This window comes from Atractosteus spatula, chromosome 11 (assembly GCF_055471065.1).
Source record: "Atractosteus spatula isolate fAtrSpa1 chromosome 11, fAtrSpa1.hap1, whole genome shotgun sequence".
In the NCBI taxonomy this organism is placed as follows: Eukaryota; Metazoa; Chordata; class Actinopteri; order Semionotiformes; family Lepisosteidae; genus Atractosteus; species Atractosteus spatula.
Window position 1 is genome coordinate 2,910,393 of NC_142716.1, and position 25,210 is coordinate 2,935,602.

At 41.3% G+C, this 25,210-nt stretch overlaps 1 protein-coding gene across 3 annotated transcripts in view; it reads left to right on the forward strand.

Annotated features, from left to right (window-relative positions):
- The window catches only part of LOC148823307 (receptor-type tyrosine-protein phosphatase F), a 172,716-nt gene that overhangs the window by 34,731 nt on the left and 112,775 nt on the right, over positions 1-25,210 (forward strand). For all 3 annotated transcript variants that reach the window (XM_088927020.1, XM_088927021.1, XM_088927022.1), the window contains exons 3-4: positions 15,116-15,261; positions 16,133-16,274. In XM_088927020.1, coding sequence (XP_088783146.1) covers positions 15,116-15,261; positions 16,133-16,274 — 288 coding nt within the window. The remainder of the gene's footprint in view (positions 1-15,115; positions 15,262-16,132; positions 16,275-25,210) is intronic.

Sequence of the window (25,210 nt, forward strand, 5' to 3'; positions counted from 1 at the left end):
TCAGGGGAAGCAGGCCCCCTTTTAAGAATCCTTATGGTAACAGGGCCAGATTGACACAAATGAAAATTGATTCTCTTAATTAAAAGTAACCATATCCTGTAATGTTGTTAGTCCACAGCTGTGCTCCTCGTGTGGTGGGGGAGTAAGAGAGAAGATGCCATCCAGACTGGCAAAAAGAGGTGTCACGTGAGAGGAGGGATGGAAGAGGTTAGGACAGGCTAGCAACATTAATACCTTAAATACAGCGCTTCATAATGAGCCTTCAGGAGCCTCCCCTCCTACTGGTGGCCAGGTTCTGATATGAGGAGAAGGACTGGGGAAGTATAAAGGTCTGGAAGAAGCTTGAGATGAAAAATTCACCCCTGTGTCTCCCCCTTCTTCTGTGCTGTGCGTATGGATTGCTGGCATTGTGCTTTCCCATCTTAAAGAGTTTGATCAAAGCTCTAGAAATTTCACTGCGAGTTAACGTTCTTTTTTAATACGTTCAGTGCATAGTAGTGCCCGTGTGCAGGCATGCATGCATGCATCTCCCCATCCAGTGATTAGCAGGATGAGTATTTGCCTTTCCTTGAACAAACAGCGCAGCATGGCCCTAATGTTGCATGAATAAATGTGCAAAGTGTTCAGTTTAAGGGGCACGGGGTGCCATAGCAGAAGTGAAATGCTAATTATTGAAAAGTGTGGCACTTCAGGTGCTTCCAGGAATCACTGGGTTTAATTTGTGCGTATTGTTGCTATGCTTGCACCTGAAAGTAGTGCCTTCTAGAAAATGGGGAGCTGAGGTAGTAGAAATAGATTCTTTACCGTTTTAAAGGAAGTTAATGTTTTTTGTGATATAAAACACACTTAACCTCGGACAAAGCTGATTATAAGCTTAATTAGCTTGAGCCACCCCCCGTCCGCACACAAAACACATACACATAAACACCCCCTGTTTTTCCAGTGCGAATGCTTAGACACATTGGAGAATTAATGGCAGTCTGTTAGAGACTCTGCCTTTTGTGCTGGTAATGGGCTCCAAGATTGATTTATAACGCTAGTTCAGTTTTCACCAAAAAGCACATGTGTTGCTTAATTATTCATGACAGATGTATTATCACAGGAAATTAAGACATCAAGGAACAAGTAAAAACTGTTACCGAGCAGAGCCATAAACACATTCACAAAGATGCTGTTCAGATGTCAAGGCATTTACAGGCATGAACATTTCTGTGTTTTAAAGAAAACACGTCAGCTTTGTTTCCCCCAGGTCATTCAACATCTGTTAACGTATCATATCATATACAAGAGTGCTTTGAGCTTTATAGGTCTGACCATCCTCCTAAATTATTCTTCACAGACTGCATTTTACCTCTCTAATTATGCTAACAAAAGAGAAGGGAAATTGGTTAGTGTAGTTTTAAAGCTAATCTCAATTTTGACCCGTCTTTGTTTGCAATATAAGCCTTTTCTCCAAGTTAATGGGAACTTCCAGTAAAGCCCTTTTAAAAGGCAACAACTTCATCCCTCGTTAACGGAGTCAATTGTTCACAATGACATTTTTAGAAGTTGCCTTTTTTATTCCCTGAGACTCTTGCATTAGATGAAAAGACTGGCGGAGTTTAAAAAAAATCCGTTTTTTCTTTTTTTTTTCCTGGAGATAGGTGAAATGTACTGCAGCAAGATCTGAAGAGTTTCTAGGAGAAGATGGAAAATCGGTTTGAATGTTGCACTGTCTGATTTGTCAAAGCTAAATCCAGAAGAAAAACAATCCAAGGTTTGCGTTACCTGCGAAATACCTTAATGAGCTCTCAGGCAAAAGATGCAGAATTGCTGACAAAACTCACGTTCTCTGTTTAATCTATTTAAATATGTATGATGGCAGCACGGTGACACGCTGCCCTCTGTTGCCTCACAGTTCTTTCAGGTTTCAGTTTTTTAGGTCTAATTCCAGACGGGCGAACCTTCTGCGTGAAGTTTGGTGCAAATTATTCCTGTGTTTGAGTGGGTTTCCTCCTGGCTTCCTCTATCCTCTTACATAGTCTAGGTAATCGGCCCTTTTTTCTCCTGTAGTATCCAGGTTCGCATCCCATCTGGGATTTAATCACTTGCTCCCTTAGACCCTGGACAGTCTCTGGGTTGCCATAACGTTTATCTTAATTGGACCAGATTAAAATCTTGTTGCTGAAACCTAAAATAGTTGAGCATTCATAGATTAATTAACAAAGTGTGGTTTAGCCTTTAATATTGGCAGTTCCAATAGGTCATTACGTGTGTTTTGTTATGTTTAGTCAATAAACCTTTAGACATGTTTGCATGGGATTTTGTAAGCAAATCAGTGCTAATTAAAGACATTTTTAATGTGAAAGGCATGGTTTTAATAAACAAGGAGCCTTGCAAAAACAGTGTGTTGGTTTAGAAAAAATAAAATGACAGTGTAATCGACAAACTGTTGATTAAGAATTGTGTGTTGGAAAATCCATTGCTTAAAAGCTGTTGTTACTGTAACGTGTTTTCTACTGTAACACTTCTCTTTGAAGTCCTCCCTCTGAGGCTCTTGTGATCACAGTGTTTGGAATTATTGTGAATTGTCTTGATGAGAAAGATTTTTTCTGTACTGTTCACATCGACATTGTTTAATATCCAGATTATTCTGATGAAGGTAGAAGCGAATAAATTACGCTCTTACATTTGACGTCGTAAGTATGATATATCTGTATAAAGTGCTGGTCAGATGTGAGCGTACATGGATTTTGGCTGTTAGTCTTATATTTTTTGGCTAAAGGTTTGGGCAGTGTATCCAGAGAGTAGAGAATGCTTTGCTGGCAGCATGAAATACAGGGATTTTAATTTTAACAGCAGTGGTGATATCTTAATTTTTACATCAGTGATGAGTTTCTGGTCTTTACGTCCTTGTTTCTGTAGTGGAATCTGGCCAGAATGTTCTAATCTACTGATGGACTCTAATGTTTCAGCTGACGTTAAACAGATTACACTGCATCTATGGCATGTACTGTACTGAAAATTCAGCAGATCGGTCCACCTGTTTTGCTAAGTCAAAGGAAGTAAGGCCTAAAACTTGACATTTTTGAGCCAAAACCAGAGTAAGGACCTTTGATAAAGTCCACGACTTTAAAAGCAAATACATCTTGATTGTGTGCTTGTATGATGAGACTGTAAATGTGCTCTGTATTCACACAGTTTAGTTTTAGTTCTCTCATTTTAATGCTGGAATGTCTGGTGCAATAAAGTATTAACACTCAACCTTGTCTGAATTGTTGAACGTGTTAGGTTTGCCATAAGCACAACTGTCATTTTGAACAGTAAAGTAGATGTTGTTTAGTTGAATGTCATATGGTTCCAGTGCACTATATGCATGGTTTACAATATTTGTTTGTTTTAGTCAGGCAGCTGTGATAGAATTAAGTTTTCAGTAGTGAAGGATTGGCTGGGGAAAACAAACGTCTAAAGATCCCCGAGGAGGAGGTGATCAGATAAGTGTAAAATGAGTCTCCATAACAAGGCTAGTTAAGTCAAAGGGTCTCTCTGTTTTTTTGCTGGAGCCATCACTCCACAGGTTGCTCTGAGTCACAGCTGGTCACAGGCCTCCCTGGGGAATGCTTAGCCTTTTCTGAGCACATTCGGTTACTGACAGCCCCTGTAGTCAAACCCTGGCTACTTGAAGGGGAGATCAACCTTTTTAAATAAATCAGACCACACAATGTACTGGCTTTGAAAAGCTGTCCTTTATGCACAATTGAGCAGAACCGCTACAAGACAATTGTTCCAGAGAGCTTGCAGGGGTATTGTGGTTTTCTTTTTTTTTTCTTTTGATTTTAGGCTTTGATGATGGTGCATTTTACACCACTGCTTCATCAAGATGGCTTGTTATTGCAGCACGAAAGTTCAAAACGACTTTAGAAGGGTGGCTAGAATAGAAAGAAACCGAACTGACTGACTTTACTCATTAAATAAGTAATTTGGATTAAGGAGACACTGTATATTTGGCCGTTGAGAACCTGGCAGCCTTGTGAAGTTGAGTCTTTGTCTGTTTTCAGACATGCTAGAGCAGGAAACCAGAGGTAAGCTGTGTCCCTGTTCACCTGAGAACAGTGCTCACTTGCTCTTCAGATTAAGTAACCCTGGTAAATTTAGGGATGGTTTGTTAATCTGTTACAGTCTGGTTAAGGCAGGTCTCCAGTAAGTTGCATCATCTAGACTGAAAACAAAAAGTCTTGTGGCTGAGAGAATACCCCCAAAATGTTGTTGTTTTACACAGTAACAGGCCAAGGCTGGTGGTTGTCATTTCTCTTTTTAATATACTCGTACGTTGTTACTACAGTAACTTTGAGCACCAATTAGCAGTGCCGATGGATTTTGTGAGGGTTTTCGGAGGGAGCCGCCTGCTCTGAAATCCCACGCTACTTTCTTCTCGGAGATGAAAAGAAGCTTTTGCTAGTTTATTGTTTTCCTAACTGGGGGGGAAAAGAATCCTGTGGCGATGGACTGTATATAAATACTTAAATATCAATTTTGTTTTTCAAGACAGAGACTTTCTTTTGGTCTCACGCTGTTTGTGTATATGTGGAAGTTGTACTATTTTGAGAACAGAAGTGTAAAATTGATGACATTGCCGGCTCTTTATATCTTTGTTTTTTTTGCACTTAGGTGACACAGCAGCTCCTTTGGCCCTGTGCACTCCCGGTGTTCTCCGGTCTGGCCCATATCTCTGCTGTCGGGGCACTATCTGATCAGTGCCTTATCAGGGCTCGTATCACATGTGCGCCACGGCGTGTACAAACCACGCAGGCCCATCGGCAGCCTTCTCACTTACTTCTCCAGTTAAACATGTCTGCCAGGGGTTTTTAACCTATGAACTGTGGAGGTCATATAGCTGAAAAATAAAATAATCTGTTTCTGGTTTTTTTTTCCAGAAACTGGCTTTTCCTCCTTTTTATCCTTTTTGTCCGAGGCACTGCTTGGTAAACATCACAAAAAGCATAGCAGCATCTTTATTGTGAATTGGTTGGTTCACAGGGGAAACCCATAGATTGAGTTGTTTTATTCCTTGCTTGATCACTTTTTGAGAGCTAGCCTACATGTGGAGTGTTCTGTGCTTAATTGCAAAGATGTCCATTCTTCCAGGAGGAGTACAGTGAGCTGTCTTCTTCCGACTTCCTTTTTAGTATGGGTTTTTACACCCCATCTGTCTAGGTTACTGTTATGCAGAATCGGAGACTCTATTGTTACGCTGTTTTTGAAATGGCTCAACACAACAAGGTCCTTTGTGAGGGTGTTCATGAAAATGAGTGTCTGGAATGCACCAACACAAAGTCTGATTTACTGAGGAAACAGACCTCGACTGGCAGGAGAAGTGTTTTTGTTTGGGAGTTTTTTTTAACTAAGTAGGAGGATAGGTGACGTGCCATTCTTACAGCATGAGGGCAGCATGACAGTGGAGAGGGGAGGGAGTGAAAGGGATCCTGTGATAACGTTTTTTAAATGCACAATTCTACTCGCATTTAAAACCGCAAGACTATGACTCACTCCTTTGAAAACACTTAGAGGTTGCATTATAGATTTAAAGACCTATGACAAGAGACTCGTATGTTTGCCATTGTGGTAATTTTAAACCATAAGGTTTCTTTCATATTATAATGTGCACCTTTGTCAGAGGTACATTTTTTTCTGCTTGTGTAAGCCCCATTAAGGCTCATTCAGCCAACAGTTACTTATTGTAATTCTCCAAATGAGCCTTTTATGGCGAATATGGATTCACACCCAGTGGCATCAATAACGTGATATAATGTCCCTTTCATGTCAGCATGAGGAGGTGTCGTCGGGGACAGCCCAAACACTGCGCATCAGCGTCAGCGTTGGGTCATTTTACACTGATATTTAAATGAGAAGCTGAAGTCAAACAATCAGCCTTTCATTTTAATTTGCTGTTGTACTGGATGAAATCATTTTAATGTACTTAATAAAAACCATTTTGTGAAACTTTATCTTTCATATTTTTTTTCTCGCCGCAATAGCTAAAAAAAATGGCCATTGATGTAAATTGTGCCGTGCCACATGAGCCCTGTCTAGACATCCTCGGCTCAGCCGCTGACATTCGGATCCCCCTTGTGACAGCACAGGAGTGGCCAAGTGCCACTTGGGTGGGCTGGTGCTGGCCAGGGTGGCTCTGCGTACTGCACAGTGCCTTAGACGTGCCAAGCGCCTGTGAGCTGGATGTGTTGTCAATGAGAGTCTCATCAATCCTCCGGCTGATTGCTCTCTCTCCTGCTCGTCGATGTGAGAACTCACAGTGTGAAAAACGCACATTTGGACAGAGAGCATACCCCACCCCCGGCCCCTTGCTGGTGCGTGTAGCACACAGCGGTTCCCAGGTCTTAGCAAATGTGCAGTGAAAGGCTTCCTTCTTTTAAGTCTGCCAGTTCAGAGGAAGAGTGAAAAGCTGGGGGTGTAGTTCCTGTGAAGTTTTCAGAAATGTCCTTGAGGAGCTGGCAGTGAGTTGCCTTTCGAGCGTGACTGAAAAGGATTCTCTACAACGATGTTTCTGCTGCTGTTTAGTCTAGGTGCTGTCCCACAGCCATGCTGAGGATGGCTACATGTTGTCTTGGATGTTGCAGGGGGCAGTGAGAAGGTCACCTCCAGCAGCAGATGTTATGTGGTAGTGATCAACAGGGAGTCTTGCCTTCTTGGCATCTTCAGTCTAGGGTTTCCTAGTTTATGAGCCGTGTGAGGCCTCTCCTGGACTGTTTGTTTTAGACCATGGGCCGAACAAGAATAAAGGGAAAAAAGACATTTAAAATACTCCACAAATTCACCGGTACTGCCCTCCCGATTGTTTCTCAAACCATTTCGGCCGAATGGTGAATGAATGAATTAATAATGGACTAGAGCTGCTTTTATGGAATTTTATATTTAGTGTTGGCTTTTTTTATGCAATTCTGAATTAAGATAATTAGAGATAAGTAAAACAGCGTAGCTATCGTTATTGAGCATAACAAGAAAAATCAACAACAAGCCTTGCCACAAATGTGTAAAGTGTTAGCCAGAGTTTATAGCAACTTGTGTAGTAACTGGTGGAGTTTCTGTAAAAGAGCAGTTTGTGTTGCATCGGATCAAGCAGTCATCAAATAATTGCAAAATGTCATACAAACTAGGAATTTGGGAGGAAACATTATGTAATTAAATAGGTTTAAAATGTTGGTGCTTTTGTTGCTAAGAAAAGTCATCACTGGGAACAGAGTACAATATTGTTTTGTACTGTTACAATATAGTATTGTATTCTGGTCACAGTAACTCTACTTAGAAAGAAGCTGGAGTTGAATATGAAGTGTTTTCTGCCAATACTAGAGAATTCATTGATCTGACATGGTCACATTGAAGGCCATGCTTTCATAAATAGCCACAGTTGTTTAAATTTGTCCTTTTTATTTTAATATTTCATTAATTTCTGATGGCTTACATGGTGGTGCAATTTGAAATGTAATTAACCACCTTTTTGTACATGATTTTTCTGTTATGTTGTTTTCCTGTTTCCCACAGTTTCACAGGACATGAAGTTGAGATAATCAATGCATGTAAAAACCCTTAAGTCTTAGGAAATAAGTGAGATTAAGGAGATAGACTGCCATTTTCCTTGGGGAATTATGTAAATATTAGCAGTTCTTTAAAAATAACAGAAAATTAAACCTTTATTTTCACTGCTTTATTGAATGCACACTGTCTCACTGTTGCAGCATTTTGTTAGGTTCAGGTGTTGTTCAGCAGAGGGGATGGGTCTTTTACAGTAGTGGCATCCCACCCATGTTAGGTTACCGGTGTGCAGAAGGGAATAGAATGACATTACATTAATGCAGACAAACAAGCAAGCAAGGCTGTTTAAGTTATGTGAAAAATAATTTGCAAGTATGGCAGGTTTATGTGGAATTAATTGCAAGCTGAGCAAGCTAATGGTGTTAAGTACATTATTGTAAATGCTCTGCTAAGGAACACTCCCGATACTCTGACAAATGTATATTAAGTGTGTAAGTGAAAATGATAAGTTGCTAATCTATTATTAAAGAGAATAAATGGCTTGCACTCTGGAAAGTTTATTGATCATTTATGCCCACCCTTGATCCAGAGTGCCTCTCAGACGTGTTCAGCTGTCTTGGAATGGAACGCCCTAACTGGAATTTTCTTGCTTTGGCTGTACAGTGCAGTTTGTCGTCTCCTTGTGCCTCTTCTCTTTTTTTTAACGTTCATTCCTTTGGCATTGGGTGTTTTTTAAATGAGGTTTTCCTTCTTGATTTAAAGTCAATTAAAATTTTTACCTTCAAGGAGATCAACACTACATCACTTGTTTCTGGAGTGAAAGACTGCTGTCCTACTGTGTGTGAGGTGGTGGTGGGGGGGAGCCATTGGTTCCCAGATGTTGCTGAGATTGACTGCACAGCTGTCTGCCTTCCCGAGAAAGACTGGCTACAGCTGCTGTCCGGCTGCTTTTTGTTATGTTGGTTTAGAGCTACTTAGGCTAATCAGATTAGAGATGGCACTCCCAGTGGGTTTGAGATAGGAATTACCTCGGAGCCTCAGATGATCAGATCTTTGCTCCATTATCATTACTGTGGTCAGACTGGGCACAAGGCTTTCATACATCACTCTCAGGCCCTGTGGCTATCTTCCTGCTGGGTGTTCTGCCTCAGCTCTCTTCGTCCGCTGTGTGTCTGTGGCAGTGGCAGTGGGGCTATAAACCTGTTAATCAGTGCTGGTGGAAGCTTTAATCTTTTTTCCACATCTTTTAAAGTTCTACCTTTTCTGTGAAGCTTGGAGTAAGACCTGGAAGGCTACTGAGGTGAAGTGATACAGGAAGAGGCAGTCTGTCCCCGAAACATGTCATTATTTTGGAATTTGTTGTCGGGCTTGTCTGTGACATGCAGGGGTTTTTAAGAAATGTGGAATTTTCAGTGGCGTCTTGAAGGCGGCCTGATGATCTGTTAAGCTGTACCCATCTCTGGAAGTGTGTAGTACTCAGCAGCATACTTGGTAGGGAAACGTTTCTGCAGCAACATGATCAGCCGATGCCTCCTCTCCTGTCAACTTGTTGTCATGGAGGGAATAGCACTTCCTGAAATTACGTTTATTTTTATCCTTTATTTATGACAAATGTAAAGTGGCATTTATTTGGAAGTGTTACATATGTTTAATGGCATTTGCCCACTTATTTAGTTGATACCTTATGGGATAACTAAGGGCTTGTTTTCCAATTTATTAGTGTGGCTTGATGCATACTGGCAGTTTGCTGAGCTGAGCCAGAACTGATCCTGAGAGTCAGTCTTGTATGTTCTCTTTCCCTTGCTCTGGTACAAGGAGAGTTACCACCTTAGTCTGCCATCCACACTTGAAAGATAACACAGGCACAAAAGCACCTGAGCAAAGGCATTTTTTAAGGGAGGTAGGTAGGGTGGTTTGCAGAAAGAGAATTGCAAAATCAAAAGTTGATGATCATTTTTTTCAGTATTTTCTGATGTGCCATCCAGGATGTAGTCCCTGTACTTCCATCTGGTCACCAAGATCCTCGCCAGGAATAAGCAGCTTTCGGATCATGGATAGAAATATATCTTTAAAATTATGTGCGTGGACCGCTGATATTTAGGACTTGAAGATCAAGGCATATTGAACCAGAGTAATGGGTGGTGTTTATTATCTGAGGACTTGCTATTGTGACCTATCGATCTGTTTCTCCTGTTCAGTTTTAGAAATTTGAATTTGCTTGATCCTAAAGGACTGGTCATGCCTCAGTCTTTTCATTACTTTCTCTCATTTAGCTTTCTAGGAATGAGGCCTAATGACGAATTACCCCATCAGTCAGAGCAGGACTTCAGTTTTACCATGTCTATGCTTCCAGCTTTGTTGTGAATCTTTTAATGTGAATGGCATGTCAAGGAGAAAACCCTTAATGTACTAGAACACAAAGGAATCACAGGGGAAAAAAGACAAATGCATAGACTGCAGCCTGATGGTTGTCTGTTAATACATTAAACAACAGTAAACACTTTCTGTAACTGAGATATTCTTATAATAATATAATGAAAGCTTGCCGTCATTATGCAAGGTAAATAATTTATGCGGAGGAAATGTTAGCTGAGGTATTTCTGAAGTTTTCAGAGGAATTACTTTGCTGCATTTGTAGTGTGGTGTGCTATGTGCCAGTTCTTCTCTTTTTGGATGCCATTGAATGTCATTTGCTCTTTTAAGTTTAGAAAGATTTTAAAAAGCAAGAACTCGACATCTGTTCTCAGTCAGTGCAAATCCACATCATGCTTGTTCATCTGAACACTTGCCCACGCCCACTGTCCCCCTTCATATCTGAACAGTGAAACGACTGGGTGGCTGACACGTGGATGTTTGGATGTTTCAGAAAATAAAGGGGGGGGGGGTGAGGTGACATCTGTACGCAAGCTTCATTCCTACTGCCACCCTAGACTCCCCCTTGTTGTAAAAGCATGTTTATTACAATTCATTGTTTGGGTAGCCACACTAGTAAAGATGAGAGTGAAGAGTGAATCCGGGGCAAGAGCTGTCAGTTCAAACATCAACAGGGTTTCTCTTTTGAAACAACCTGATGCTGTCACCTGGGTGAACTGAATACTATTGGAAAATGAACTAGTGGCTCTGGTGGTTGGGCTCAGTGGGAGTTACGCTGTGCATGAATTACCCCTCCTTGATCTGGGGATTTTGAAAGCTCTTTAATGGGGGGGGGGTTAACTTCAGAGTACTGAGTTCCAAGTCCTTTTATTTCTTCTTGCAATTCAAAGTTTTCTTTTAATATAGATGGCGAACGTGTTTAATATTGCCGAGCACAACACAAAATCCATCTTCGAATGGATTTTAAAAATGTTTTTTTGTAGTTTTTGTGCCTTTTACCGTCATGGATGATATAGCCCAGAGGTGACATTGAACCTCTCGAGATGGTATGTAAGAGCAGTGATTTGCCCTGGTAAATGAGTAAAGCCTGAACTAATCTTTGTTAACGTCGGTTTCTTAGATGTTTTTCTGTTACAGCTGTTTCTGCCTGCTGTGTTTCATAATATCTATAGCTGGGCAGTTGACAGTACTGTTCACCCCAGGTGGTGTGGTTTGTTGTTGAGTTCAAAGCTGATTGAGGTGACAGTATGTAGTCATATTGATAACTTGATTGCTGATCTGGTTTGATTGCTTTGCAGATTCCAAAAACTACGGAAAGTTCCCTAAACTCACCCTATATCTGCATTAAAAGGGCCAGATTCCAGGATGAAATGTAAAAAGAACCTTTAGCCATTTTTAAGCGTGTCTTATATCATCCTGATTGAAACATCCACAAAAACACTACAGTTCAGCTCTGCATGACAGTCACTGTTTCAAGTGGGAATGCAGATGCCCTGGTGGGTTGGAAAGATTTGTCCAACTGGGAGAAGACATTGCGGATGTAGCTGTGAGGGCGAGGGGATTTAGCCAAGACATTTCCTCAGCTCATTTAATTTGATCAGTGACGTGAAAAGGAAATAGCCCCGGATGTCAGTGAATGGGAGATAGTCCCAGATGGAATGATTCCCAAAGAGCACTGAGCATTTATTAAGAAAGGGAGCTAAGCAGTTGGGCTCATATTAAATCTTGTAACTGATCTGGCCTGTTACAGGTGATAGCCTGCCCTATTTTGCTGCCTGTAAGCATTTACCTGATGGATTGTATCCAGGCATTAAAAAGAAAGGCTGACTGGATTTAATTTGGGTTTTCATGGGTGAAGATTATGCTTTTCGTACAGTTAGATGTGTGACCACGTGTGCCATTTCAGGATAGCTAGTGTTATTTTATTTCATTTTAAATGCACTACATTTTTGCATTTAGAGACTTTTCGCCAACGCTCTTTATTTCTTTCCAGCATAGTCCCATCTGTGTTATGCTGGGTGTAATGAGAGAGCTTCCGTGCTGTAAAAAGTGACATGCAGGAAGAACAAAATGCAGAAAGGCAGAGGTGTTTTAATCCCAAGGGTTTGTATAAGGTTATTCGGTCATTAATGCCTGTACAGTAGATCTTAATTCCCCTGATCCTGATTTTACACGAAAAAGCCACCATATGCTGATTTATTTAATGAAAATGCTTTGACAGATGTTACAAAACATGGCACACACAGGTCAGAATAATGCTAATTAAGACTGGCTGCTATGACCAGAGTACCACACACGTCCCTTGCTGTCAAACACCGTGTAGCGCTTAGCTTTGTGCGGTACGTTTATATGGCTCACTTGTTATTTTATTTAACACTGCTTTTTTCCTCAAATGCACAGAGAGAAGTATGAGAGTTATGTCGGCTTTCAGGACTGAAGTTTCTTAAAAAAAGACACAGTCTAGTGTAAGAATAGAATAAAAAAACACGACTGCATGGGGAATTAAAAAGAAAACACAGTGTTTTTTTATGATATTTATTTATTTGTGTTGCCAATTTCTCCGGGAGCTGAAAGGGACATGAAAGATTAGAAATGTCGTTACAAATTTCAGGCCAGCTGGAGAGAGGGTAAATTTCACACCCCGTGAGCTGGCCAGGCTGCGGCAGTGGCTTGGAGGCCTGGGGCTGGCGATCAGGGCCTGTCTGTAATGTGCCCCCACCCACAGGCAGCTTCCACTTTCTCTCTGTCGCTGCTGATCCGAGGGTTCAGCTGCTCCCCAGGGGCGCGGGGGCTCTCCAGCTGAGCGAGCCTGCCTGCCTCTCTCACGCTGTGCTCCCCTTCACAAAGGGCTGCTAATAGCAGCTTTAAACCAGGTGACACAAGTGTCCTAAGGCAAGTCAACAGCAAAGGAGACCTTCTTGAAATTTAACAGCAGCTGTTGCAAGGCAAGAGAATTAGGTGTTTGCAGCTGGTATGTAGTATTTATAAATACTATATATTGATTATTTTTTCCTTGCACATTTTCTATTACAATATATTCATAAAAGGATTCTGTGAAAGAGAGTGAAGTCATTTACATTACATTCACAACAGCTTTTTGGAAGATGCTAGATGCTCTGGAGAACTGGGTCCCTGCAGTGACAAGATGAGCAGTTGTAAGAAATCTGCCCATCTTGATGGATTGTGCTTTTCGGTCATGCTATACTTTACGTAATATGAGAGAGACAATCAAGCCGTTAGTAAAAAAGGAAAACCTGGACCACTTTCTTGGCAGCTGAATGCTTGTAAATGTATCGGGAGGATGTATCGCATAGGATGTTTGCTGAGGGGTGGAAAAACTCGTTATTGGAAGGGCTTTGGTGCTGGCAGCCTGCGCAACGTGTTATTTGTTTGCGAAACATGTTTCAGCTTGTGCTCAGAGCAAGTGAGGCGAGTGCTTGAGTATTAAGTCAGAACGCCTCAAATAGGAGAACAAAAGGAGGCCAAATCTGGAGGAACCTGCTAATGCTGTCTGCAGAGCTGCCCTCCTTCATCACCCTCACTTCAGGAGCCCTGCTGGGCGGGGGTGTAGCGCAGGATTAGGAGCGACGCACATGAGGCTGGGCGTACGGCTTAATTGCATTGCGTTCCTGGGCCTGTCGTACTGCTGAAGATACTCCGGCTGCGCTAGAACATATAGGCTGTGCAGTACACAGTGGACACAGCAGCAGCGAAATCCTGTCTAGATGAAATTCTGACAGAAAGTCTGCGGTCTATAAGAAAGAGCTCTGGAAGTTGGTATTGTAATCTGAATTACAGTCCAGCAGGTGGTGGCCAGACCTATTGTACCTGTTTACAATAAGCGGTGGTTTGCAATAAGCGTGGTGGTGGGACATGTTGGACATTCCCAGTGGGAAATACCTCCAATGGACTGGAGAATTGTTGCCTTTTTTTAAGACTCGCCCCAACTGTTCTAAAGTGCCGTCTGAACATAATGTGAATCTTGTATGCCTACCTAGGAAATGATAGAAATGTCTCAATTTCTCAAACACGAATATTTAGCAACAGGTTACATTAACCTTTTATGCAAACAGGTTTAGATATTTTAATGATCTTCTATTAACTCTATCTGATTACACAGAATTTTTTTGTGCTGTAGAGTGTGTCACCTTACACAGGAAGTGTCAGGGCTTGCCTCTTGATGACTGTTGCGTGTTACACAGAATACATTTGGGTGTGCTCCAGTTCCCTACTGCCTAGTGGAGTATTGCGTGCAGTGTGGGTACAGTCTCCTGAACCACACTTGGCAGGTTGCTTCATTGGAAACCTGTTTATACAATAGGAGTGGAAGAGTCACACTGTTGTCGTGTCTTTAATATGTACATAATGAACCACTCTCAGTCATAGCAGAGTCAGCATCCCATTGGCAATAGAAATGCAGAGCCTATTAAAATAGGCTCAGAAGTTAAGTCCCAGTCTGGTTAGTGTAGGCTATTAAATTGCTGGAGCAATGTGTTGTCCTTCAGTGGAAGTTGTTTCAAATGAACTCTGCATTGCCAAACACCAAGTGTTTTCTACCAAATCTGCATTATGGTCTTGGACAAAAAAAAGCCCTGAGCTCAAAGAGTTGCTCGTCAAGGATGTTTGTACATCCTTCCTAGACAGAGGCAAAATATGCTGTGCATCTCCCACATTAAAAAAGACACGTTTAGAGAAAACCTGTTACTGTGCCTTTACTTTATCTTTAAACATTTATCTTGCTGAACTTTGGGCTTTGCGTATTGATCTTAATAATTTAGCGGGGGACTGTTAGAGGTGTGTCTGTTATTACAATTACAAGATATTTTGTAACTAGGTGGCAAGTTTTCTAAATTTAATGAAATCTGGAAACCTTATGAAATATGAACTTAACTGATGACTGAACAATTCTTAATAAAATGTAGTACAAGGGCCTTTTCACATCTGTGTAAACAATTTTGATGGATAGCAGTTAGAAATATAAAAGGGTAAACGCAGTGTTTAAAGAAGATACTGATATATTAACAGGTTAAAAAAGATCTGAGTAGATTCTCTACAGGTTTTGCCATAGGCAATGCTGTGTCACTGTTTCTCACAACTTTGCAGTGTAAGTAATACTGGTTGAAAGAACTGTAACAAGTTTCTCATTGCCTGTGATATCTGACACAGTCCCAGATCAGGCGGTGCTGTAATGTCTCCTGGTTTTTTTTCTTCTCAGGCTTGCCAAGTTTCATAAAATCCCCGGAGGACCAAATAGGGATTTCAGGAGGGGTGGCGTCTTTTGTGTGCCAGGCAGCTGGTGAACCCAAACCGAGGATCACATGGATGAAAAAGGGGAAAAAAGTCAGCTCTCAGCGATTCGAGGTGAGTGCCACGGGCAGATGCAGCCCACTGAAACTTCTACCTCACCTCCACAGCGTGCAAGCTATTCACCTGGGGCTTATGTCCTTGCCTTGCTCCTGGGACCCATCCTGTTCTGCTGGGCAGTATCTGGCTCGGCTTTCCGCCGAGGATGTGATGTCGTTAAATTTTAATTGGAAGACGGGTCTCCCTCTTTACTGGCATTAACGGGTTGTTTCAAAAGGAATAACTCAACACAAGAGTCCTCCAGGAGATGTCTGCAGCTCAAACATACGCACACTTCTTCACAGACTTCATTAATAACAGATACTGTTAGGTTTTCAGCATGATCGCCTTCATCAAATATATCATCATATTCTGCATGAACAGTCATACACTAAGGCGGTCTTAAGGAGCAAAAGCGTTACCAGTAATACAAAAAGAACTGATTTGCCATGTAACATCTTTTTACTGGCTGAGCTCACACAACGCTTGGATCACACTATTTGTACTAAACTGTTGGAAGTGCTTGTGATCTGTCAGAATAAGAATTTAGCATAATATAGAGCTGAAATGGTCTTAACAGGACAGTTACCAAGCCTGAGATTTCCTTCTGATAGAGAGTTCTCCTTTTATACAATGTAGCTCAGTAGCTGCAACTTCGGATTTCATGAATAGTCCCCTCCACTCCCCTCGTTTCAAAATAAAACCAGAGAAAAATGAGAAACTGTACTTCTCTAAAAACAGTTTACTGTGAGCAAGAAGATGTAAGCCAAAGAAATCCATATACCCCTATTAGGTCATTCTTAGTCATTTATATTGTGTGGTGTCAACTCTGGGCATATACACATTCTACTTTTGAACTGGTCAAATTCTATCCTGGTTTCTGTTGTAGGTGATTGAGTTTGATGATGGGTCAGGGTCTGTCCTCCGAATCCAGCCCCTGCGGACGCACAGGGACGAGGCGATTTACGAGTGTACAGCCACAAACAGTATGGGAGAGATCAACACCAGTGCCAAACTCACAGTTCTGGAAGGTAAGGAAGGAGTCATTCATTAGGATTGGTTGTGATGTGCTAGGAAGCAGGAGAATCTCGGAATGATCCTCTGGCACCTGCAATTTGACCTGTGAATCTTCAGATACATTTATATAATCTGTTTGTAGAAAAGTTTTTTGTATTAAGCCTTGGTTTTCTCCTGCATTCCTGTAGCCCTGAGTGATCTGCAGGAATCAGCAGGGCATTTCAGAGCTTGATATCTCAGTTTTGTTTAGTTCAGTGCATGAAACTCTGCTTAAACAGAATTCACAACTTGAACAAAGCCCAACTCCATAGATGTGCTCCATTGACTTTATTTTGTCCATAGGTTTCTCTCAGATGAGAGTGACAGAGAACCTTGAATTAAAAAAAATCAGCAAATGTTTCATAAGCTCTATATTTTTTATTTAAATTAAAACTGGTCAGATATTTCTCTTGGAACACATCCATTACCGCAAATGAGTCAGAAACATGTGCAATGATAATATTTATCCAGAGCCAATGATGTTGATGATATCATTGCAGAATTATATAATTTATCTGGAGGGCTTTATGCAATTATCCATGCTTATTTTACATTGTATATATTATTTCAGCTACAAGTAGGTCTCTTAAGGTTTTGGTAGCTATACTCTTTCTTGCTAAAAAAATAATACACATGCATAAATTAAATCAGAAAATTACAATTTGCCTTGCATTATGCATAAACACGTATAGAGCTTACAGACCGTAAAGCAAGTAGAGAACTGCTTTACTTGTCAATTAGGGAACCAACCAGCGGCATGTTTTCCATATCACATGAGGCCTTGCCATTAATCCTCTATTAATCTTCTGTTTTTGACCCCGATATAGCTGTGGAAAACGAATTTATGCAGCATATAAATGCCAAATTAAGAAATCTTTATCCAGAGTATAGTAAAATTCCTTCAGAAAAAACAAAGTGTAGGAGTGGTACTACAAAAGGGTCAAGCAATTAATAAAAGCTTACTGGCAGTGGGCTTGCACACTGTGATGTGCTGTTTGTGTAGGATGTCCAATGGACAGCAGGTCTAGGTGAGAGGGACTGGCTAAGCTAGAGATAGAGGAGATCTATTTTTAGAGAAACCATTGTTTACAGCTCTGTAATAAGTCAAGCTCATATTAGCCAGAGGCCGAGACAGATTTAATATGAAGTTGAACGATGGTAATGTGTAGCTGGGTGGGGTGTCACTTTTACAGGGACTGCTTGTGACCCTGGCTCATGGTACATCACACCTTCTCAATGCGTTTGGAGTCATGGCACAGCCAGTAAAGGCAGAGCATACAAATGCTACCTGTATGTGGGGTAACAGGTGTGTCATGCGATTCTTCTAGACTGGTGTAACAGAGTCATCCACCTTCTTGCAGCAGGGGCTGGTTAGTCATGATGAATACCGTGGGATTTGGCCAAAGGGCGGGGAAAGTCATTCAGGTTAATGTGATAAAAAGGAAAAACAGTGCGACTTTAACATGATATTGTGAAATGAGTGAGACAGACAAGCAGATAAAAACCAAGGACAGTTACTGTCAGTGAGATCATGTTTTTCTGCACAATTGTAGCGAACATTTCATCTGTCTTACATTGTATAAAAAATGTACAATCAGGTTAAGTATTAAATCATCTTAAGTGGGCAGGGAAGGTCACTTTTAATCTTTTGCGGTGTCAAAAGCACAGCAGTGTTTTTTCTCATGGTGTTCCCATGTTTCCTATTGATCTCTTAATGGCATGTGTTCTGGTGGCAGCATTTACCTGTGCTTTACCTGGGTCTTTATCTGACTCTTACTCAAGCTCTTGAACTACTGAGCAAGCACTTTTCTATTGAAACCTGAAAGTAGCAACCTAGTTGCCGTCTTATGCTGCTGTCTTTTGACTTGAAAGACCGGCAGACTGTAGCATATCGTCTGAACTTGATTTCAAGTGCTGTCAATCATCCTGATTGTGTACAGAGCCTGGGTCCATTAACGCAAACAGCCTCGATGATGATGCAGCAGTGATTGGCATGTAATGGAGCGGGCACTAATATCTCTGTACCTCCCTGTTTGGCCATGTACATTGTGCAGCGTTTGACATGTGAAAGCTGTACAGCTCCTGAGGCACTGGCTAGCACACATGGCCAGAGCATTTCACTGAGGAATGATTTACTTTAGCTTTAGGGTCCTTGACATGTGAAAACATGTGAAAGGGCACTGAACAAGTCCAGGCACCACCAGTTGCCTGGAGAATAAAGCCTTTTAATAATAATCAGCCAGTCTGCTGAAATAACCTGTATGTGTAACAGAGCACAGCTAAACACCAGTTGTATTTTGAGGAGCTTCAAACTAGAAGGAATATGTAAACTGACAGCTCCATAGTTTGCAAAGCTATACTTGAGAAGACATTGACACTGTGTATTTTTTTCACTGGGAGTCCCCAGCAAACATATTTTCTTCCCAGCTCGGATTTTCACTCTGGGACCCCCTCTGGAATTCAGCTCTCATTTCCACTGCTGTTCTGTAAATATTAGGCATTAACGGGGAGGAAAATCTCAAATCACTCTCATGCAGAGCTTAAGTTTTAATTTTGTACACTTAAATATGAAACAAAAAATTAAAATGGCTTTGCTTCAATGCAAATAATAAGCCTAAGCCTGTAGCCTGTCCTAGGTCTTCCATCTTTTGTTCTTGGGCAGCAGTTGCTGGCTGCCAGACCTTGCAGTTCATTCGTCTTGTTAACAGACAACTCCATTACGATTTTTTGGGACCAATGCCCCGTGATGGAATGAATCAGAGCTCTAGCATCTTGGGGTCTGAGACACTTCACAAATGAGTGGAGACCCCATTAGACCCCTCCAGCCCGTTTGGTAGTAGTAAATTCATCTACAGGACCTTTACTGAAAGTGGGGTATCAGCTTCAATAACATGACTGTGTGGCTTGTTCCACGCTTAGCTGTCCAGGTTCAGCTAACGTCTTTTAAGATCCCAGCATTTTCCTGTACCTTTTGCTATGCCACCTTCATAGGTTGCCATTTATTACTCTTTATAGGTATGTAGTTATGTCTGTGCAGTGTCATCACTCTTGTTCCTGGTTTCATTGTGTTCTTCCTGCTTTGTGTTTGTCTCCATCTGTACTGGTCCTTGTTCGGCCAGTTACTCTCTGCCACACTGTATGGGCATGTGGGCGTTGAATAACATTCACTAATGTTGCAGCTCTGTTTAAATGCTATACTGGACCATGATGTTAAAGCCCTGTCTTGCATCATCTGCATTCCTTCTCATCTTTTTTTCCCCAAATATTCTTAATCAAAATACAATTTACAAAAGGTCAGCCTGCTAGTGCAATAAATCAAAGTAATTCTTCAGTTAAAGGAGGTAAGGAAATAAGAATGCTCGTAGAGAAAACGCCCCAGATGACTGATAAGGCTTAATATTTATTTATGATTCATATCTAGAATTTTGTGTCCTTTTCAATTACTTCTCTGAGCTGCAGTTCTCGTAGTATGTCAGTCCTTGAAATTCCCATGTGCTCGTGGTAAAAGTCAAATGTGCAAACAGAAGGCAATATTTGATAGACACTTATTAGGAAACCTTTGATAGTATTTAGCGAGTACATGGATTGAGGAGCAAATGAATGCATCAGAAATGGGTCTCTGTTACACTCATTGAACCAAACCCCAAGATGGTTTATTGGAATGTTTTGAAATTTGAAGCACTATATAGATGGAACAAAACACAGCCAATATTTTAGATGTGTGTAAAGACAGCATGTCAGGCAGTTAAATGGTGCCTAATCCTGAAAGGCAGATTCATCTTGATCTTGCTGTGATAAATACATATTTAGATTTCAATAATTCAGAACTACTCTCCTCTTCTGAAGCAGCAGATCAATCTTCTTTTGCTTATCCTGGTTAAATCATATGTAATGAGATGAAGATTCATTTAATCTATTGGTGCACCTTAGTCACTGAAAACGTATGTGTGTGAATATATTCATGTTCATGGAGGAAAATTTTCTTATTTGATTTAGAGAGAACCTCATAGCAGAGCAGACTCTGCCGTTTTTTCTGCTTATAATGTCACCATGACTCATTCATCCTGTAGTCTAATACTAGATAATAACACTGTGAAGAAAAGTGTCCCTTAGTCTTTCAGTGACAGGTCTATCCATTTTGGGGTTTTCAGAAGACTTAGGATGGATCTTGACGAATAGCCTGGAATATCCATTAGCTAACTGAACCACTGACATATCTGGGAGTGCAAAGTAAAAGGTGAAGTCCAAACCAGCGCCACAGCAGCTCCTCAGGCTAGAGCCCATCCTGGTTACTGTAGAGCTAAGTTCACTGGAGAGCGCACTACTCCCCCCCTGACTGGGATGCCAGTTCGTCGCAGGGATTCTCTTCACACTGCCTGTCCCCACTTCTACAGCAGGGTGGACGGGCGGAGTGTGGAGCAGCACCCTCGCTCAGGGGAGAACAGTAGAGTCCGCAGCAGGGCCTCGAACCCACAACCTCCCAGTCATGGGTCCAAAGCCTGCCTGTTGTGCTGTGCTGAGAGGGTGGGAAGGGGAAGGGGAAGGGGGGGGGGGGGAATCATACCTGTCCCAAATCTGTCAGAGTTCTCATTTTTCCAGCATGAGCTCCTGCTGATCCGTGTCACGGGTTTAATTTCTCATACCATCTGCTGGCTCAGCCCCAGTTCAGGGTTTGCTCTGTTTGAAACAGTGTAAATTATAAACATTTGACAGTTACAAACGGCATCTGCAGGGAACGGCTTCTCAGATGGGGCCTGGCGAGATAGTTGGCTGAAAAACCTCCTCCTAATGATGAATTGGCACCTTTTTGAGAAGGGGGGTTATGGGTCTGCTTTGCAATGAAGGCGTTTTCTGATTGTTGTGATCAAGTTGATGCTTATTTGTGCAAAGGTTTAAACTGATGGAAAATATGCCCTGTGTGAAAAGGAAATTTCTTTGCCTCCCTGAAAATGCGACACAGGTTAGTCTTTATAAGCGCCTTGGAGGATATCCCACAAATAACACCTGGATTTGCATTCTTATTGTAAAGAGATGTGAGACACCCATTTTTATGGTCTGGATTAGTGTTATACTTCTGCTTTTTTGAGTTCCTATTATGCTCTTTAAGCCTCAACATGCTTCACAAAGTATTTAAACTGTGCAAGGATTCATACAGTCAATCTCATATAAAATATTTACTACAGCATGCGGGGACACTAGAATTTTTCAAAAGCAAAATCGTTAAAATTCAGTCATATCAAAAGACATGTCCAGTGCTTGAGTACAACATCCAATTAACAGTTACTTAAAATAAGTAACTTATAAGTAACTTATATGCTTGATGTGTTTTTTTTTTACCAGTGTAAATTTCTCTTCTCTGGGGTGGCAGACAGATCTGTTTACTAAGAAGACTTGAAGTGCCACATGAGGGTGTTTGCTGCTGTGATTAGAGCCGAATACCACGTTGTTCTTCCCCTGCAGAAACGCTCTTAGATGCCAGTTACTGAATCGGATACAGCAACCTTTATGTAACATTTTATTTTATTTAGATAGGAAAGAAGAAGCAGATCAATATGGGCCGCTGTCACCTTGACTCTGGTTGTTTTGCACAAAGGCTCATTTCTCTGACTGGGGAAGAGAAGAGAGGGAAAGGAAGACAGAGAGCCGGTTCTGCAGACTTCACAGCTGATGTTAACAAATAACTACGAGATTTGATGAGATTGATATAAGAGTCCCTACTTCGCAGTAAAAGTGGCTCAAATATGAATTTTTTGTCACTGCTGCCAAGGCCCATCCAAAAGAGATTCAGTGAGTGGAGGGCTCAGCAACTGGAAGGATGGGGCTCACATTGTCTTGGAAATGATGAGGATTAATCTCGCTGTGGGCGGCCCAGGTGGATTCCTGTAAAAACAGATGCAAAAAAGAGGAATGATTCACGGATTACTGAGATCTTACAAAGAGATAGCTGATACCCTGGGCATGCCGAGACAGGCAGGGCGGGTGAAGTGTGTTGAAATTTTTAAACAGGTTTCCATGCGAAGATCCTGAGGTGGTCAGAACATCAGGCTGATAATGAAGGGGGACCGGTTGTGTCTGAGCATGCCGCAGCCCATCACTGAACTCCTCACCCACATGGAAAACAACAGTCAGACTGGGGGGGGTTGGGTTGGTCTCAGCCAGTTTCCGGGACAACTAAATGAAATGTTACCTGTGAATAATGCTGGCTGTTAGGTTTAGAAAAGGTGTAATAATGTAACTTAAGGCAAAACGGTAAATACATTGGATGAAATTCAATATCTAAATATCCAAATGATTTCTTTCAGGATCACGCGACTTGTCTTTTGGGGTCAGACTGAAAGCCAAATCAGTTTTGGACCTGTCACCTGCCATTCCAGCGGTGAATGTTTTCTGTCATTTACGATGTCAATAGCGTGGAACACAGGTCTAACTTTCCTGTTCCGGCAATTGATGAATGCCACCTTTAGAGTCAGAACAAAACTGTAACTGTAACTTACCTACAAAATGTAATTACCTCAACGTAAGAGGTTTGGCAAGCTCTTTAGCCTTGACTTGAGGGAAATAGAATGCTTTTCAGGGCTTATCCTGTGAACTGATGGTTTTTTGGTAAGCTGTTTACAATGCAGAGTGACTGTGAGGCTCCACCTGCTAACCAGCCTGCAGCCCTCAGTCAGTTCAGTGTTGCAAACCAGCCTGCAGACCTCAGGCTCTTCACAGGTTAGCACTGTGTGTGTCTGCTGCTGGAGACAACACCCCCTTCTGGCGCTACTGGGAAGTCCTTTTTTTTTCCCTGCTTCAGTTGGAACATTTTTAGTGTTCTTCTTTCATTTTGGAAAGTGCATAACTGATGTTAGCATGAATGTTTATTCATTGCCAAAGCAAGGCTTAGATAATGAATGGTGTGTAGGAAGCTATTATCTAAATGCATTTAGGTAACTGTTTCCTCTGTAGATTTGGATTCATCGTTTTCCCTTTTGAGTCTGTGTCTGTATAGTGTTAAGCAGTGAAGATATATTAACCTGGAGCTTGTTTCTATTCTAAAGACTTTCTTTCCTAACGTCTTTCAACACCAGTTACACCAGGCAGCTGTAACCCAAGTCCTGCAGAATAAAGGCTAGTGTAGGAATCTACCCTGTTTTGTGTGCTGGAGAGCATGCAGCATTTATTTTGAACTAAAATTTGGACTGGGAAAACCCTCTTTACGTGTATTGTCTCAAAGTCTAAATTGTAACACAAGCGTTTAGGCGAGAACTTCAACTCTTCTTTAATGCGTCTCTGCAGCTGTGTGAATGTCTAAATTATATTTATGGTGCTCTCACATAAACCTGTGATTTAAACTTTAATTTAAATGAGTTACATCTCCCAAATTTTCCCCACCCCCTCATTAAGTAGTCACTAATGGAAGGTTTGTGGAGCCAGCTGCTCTCTATGTGCAGTTGCAGATTTGTGTATATCCGAACACTAATTAGTGTGAGGTGTTAAAACACCTCCGCTTCTTTTAGCACATTGTCTTTTACTTAATGATGAGACTGCATTATGGCATCACGACTGCATCTCCTTCTCGAATGAAGATAGCCAAATGATGATAAAAGTGAAGTAGCCAGGATGAACATCCCCTCTTAAGTGTCAGGTTTTTGTTTACAAGAACCTTGGCTGGCTGTGTGGTTTTTGTTCCTAACTGCAGCAGACAAAACACTACAATGCTCTATTACTATTTGTTTCTCTTATAAAAGAGAAATGTCCTCAAATTAATGAAGGGAAAAGAGATTAAAATGCTGACAAATCATGCTGACTGGAGTTGAATATCCTAGTTTTCGATGTGTAGTTTAATTACTGCCTCAATAATTATTTTTTTATGCAAATAACAGTATTCATATCATTCATTAATTGTTCTTCTGTGATTGCCAAACATGTGACCCCTGGGCTTTGTGAGGAGCGCATCATTGTAATCTAAAGTGCAGTTTGTTCTACACCCCTTGGCCCCTGAAAAATGAACAATTATTGCTCTGTGATCATCGGTTTTGTTTTTGATTAATTAAACAGTCTTTGAGTCAATGTGAGTGCATGCATGAAAAGCAAACATAATTTCTCAGATGAGCAAGTTTTTCTGTATTAGAGTTGAGGCCGACGAGAGATGTCAGTGGTAAAACCCATCTGTGTACTTGACTGTACCTGCAAAAGGACATGCTTATTAACTCTACGCATCCTTGCTTCCATATTTGTATCTGACATCTGACAAAAAGTGTTTTTTTTTAATCACATCACCCCGTATATCGACTGTGTTGTAAAGCAACAGGATGAGTTGCAAAATGCGAGTGCGACAGTTATTCTCCTTCTGGTTAAGGGGATTGTGTACATTATGTCCTTTAATTTTAACTGTAGTGTTGTGGGTTAAATTTCTACTGTAGGCATTGAATGCTGTTATATCCTCGAGGAAGGCACATTTCCCAGATTGTTCTAGCCTGCCCGTTTATAAAGGGGTACCAGCATCGCTGAATGTAACCCTACAGCAGACTAGCAGCCCATTCGAGGGAAGTCATGTATTATCTTGTCATAACACTGTGGACACCAGGATAGACTCTGGACTGATGAGCCAAGGCTTGAGTTTTGACTTGCTCTCAAAAGGCACAGTGAAACACCGAAGAGCCGCATTCATTGTCTTGGTGTTGTTCAGGCTGTGACTCTCTCTGCAGCAATCTAAACCAGAGGTGAGGATGCACAGAGGCTTGTGATTGTACTTGCAGGATTCATAACTTAAAATAATTGTCCCTGGCATTATAAGGATGTCAGAGCATTAAATTAAAGTTCAGCGATAACAAGACGACATTCGGCTCTGCTTGCACGCTGTGTCTCATTGGTAATAACTCTCCCTTGTCACTGTGTTCTGGTGCTTCAAACACCTATAGATTTTCCA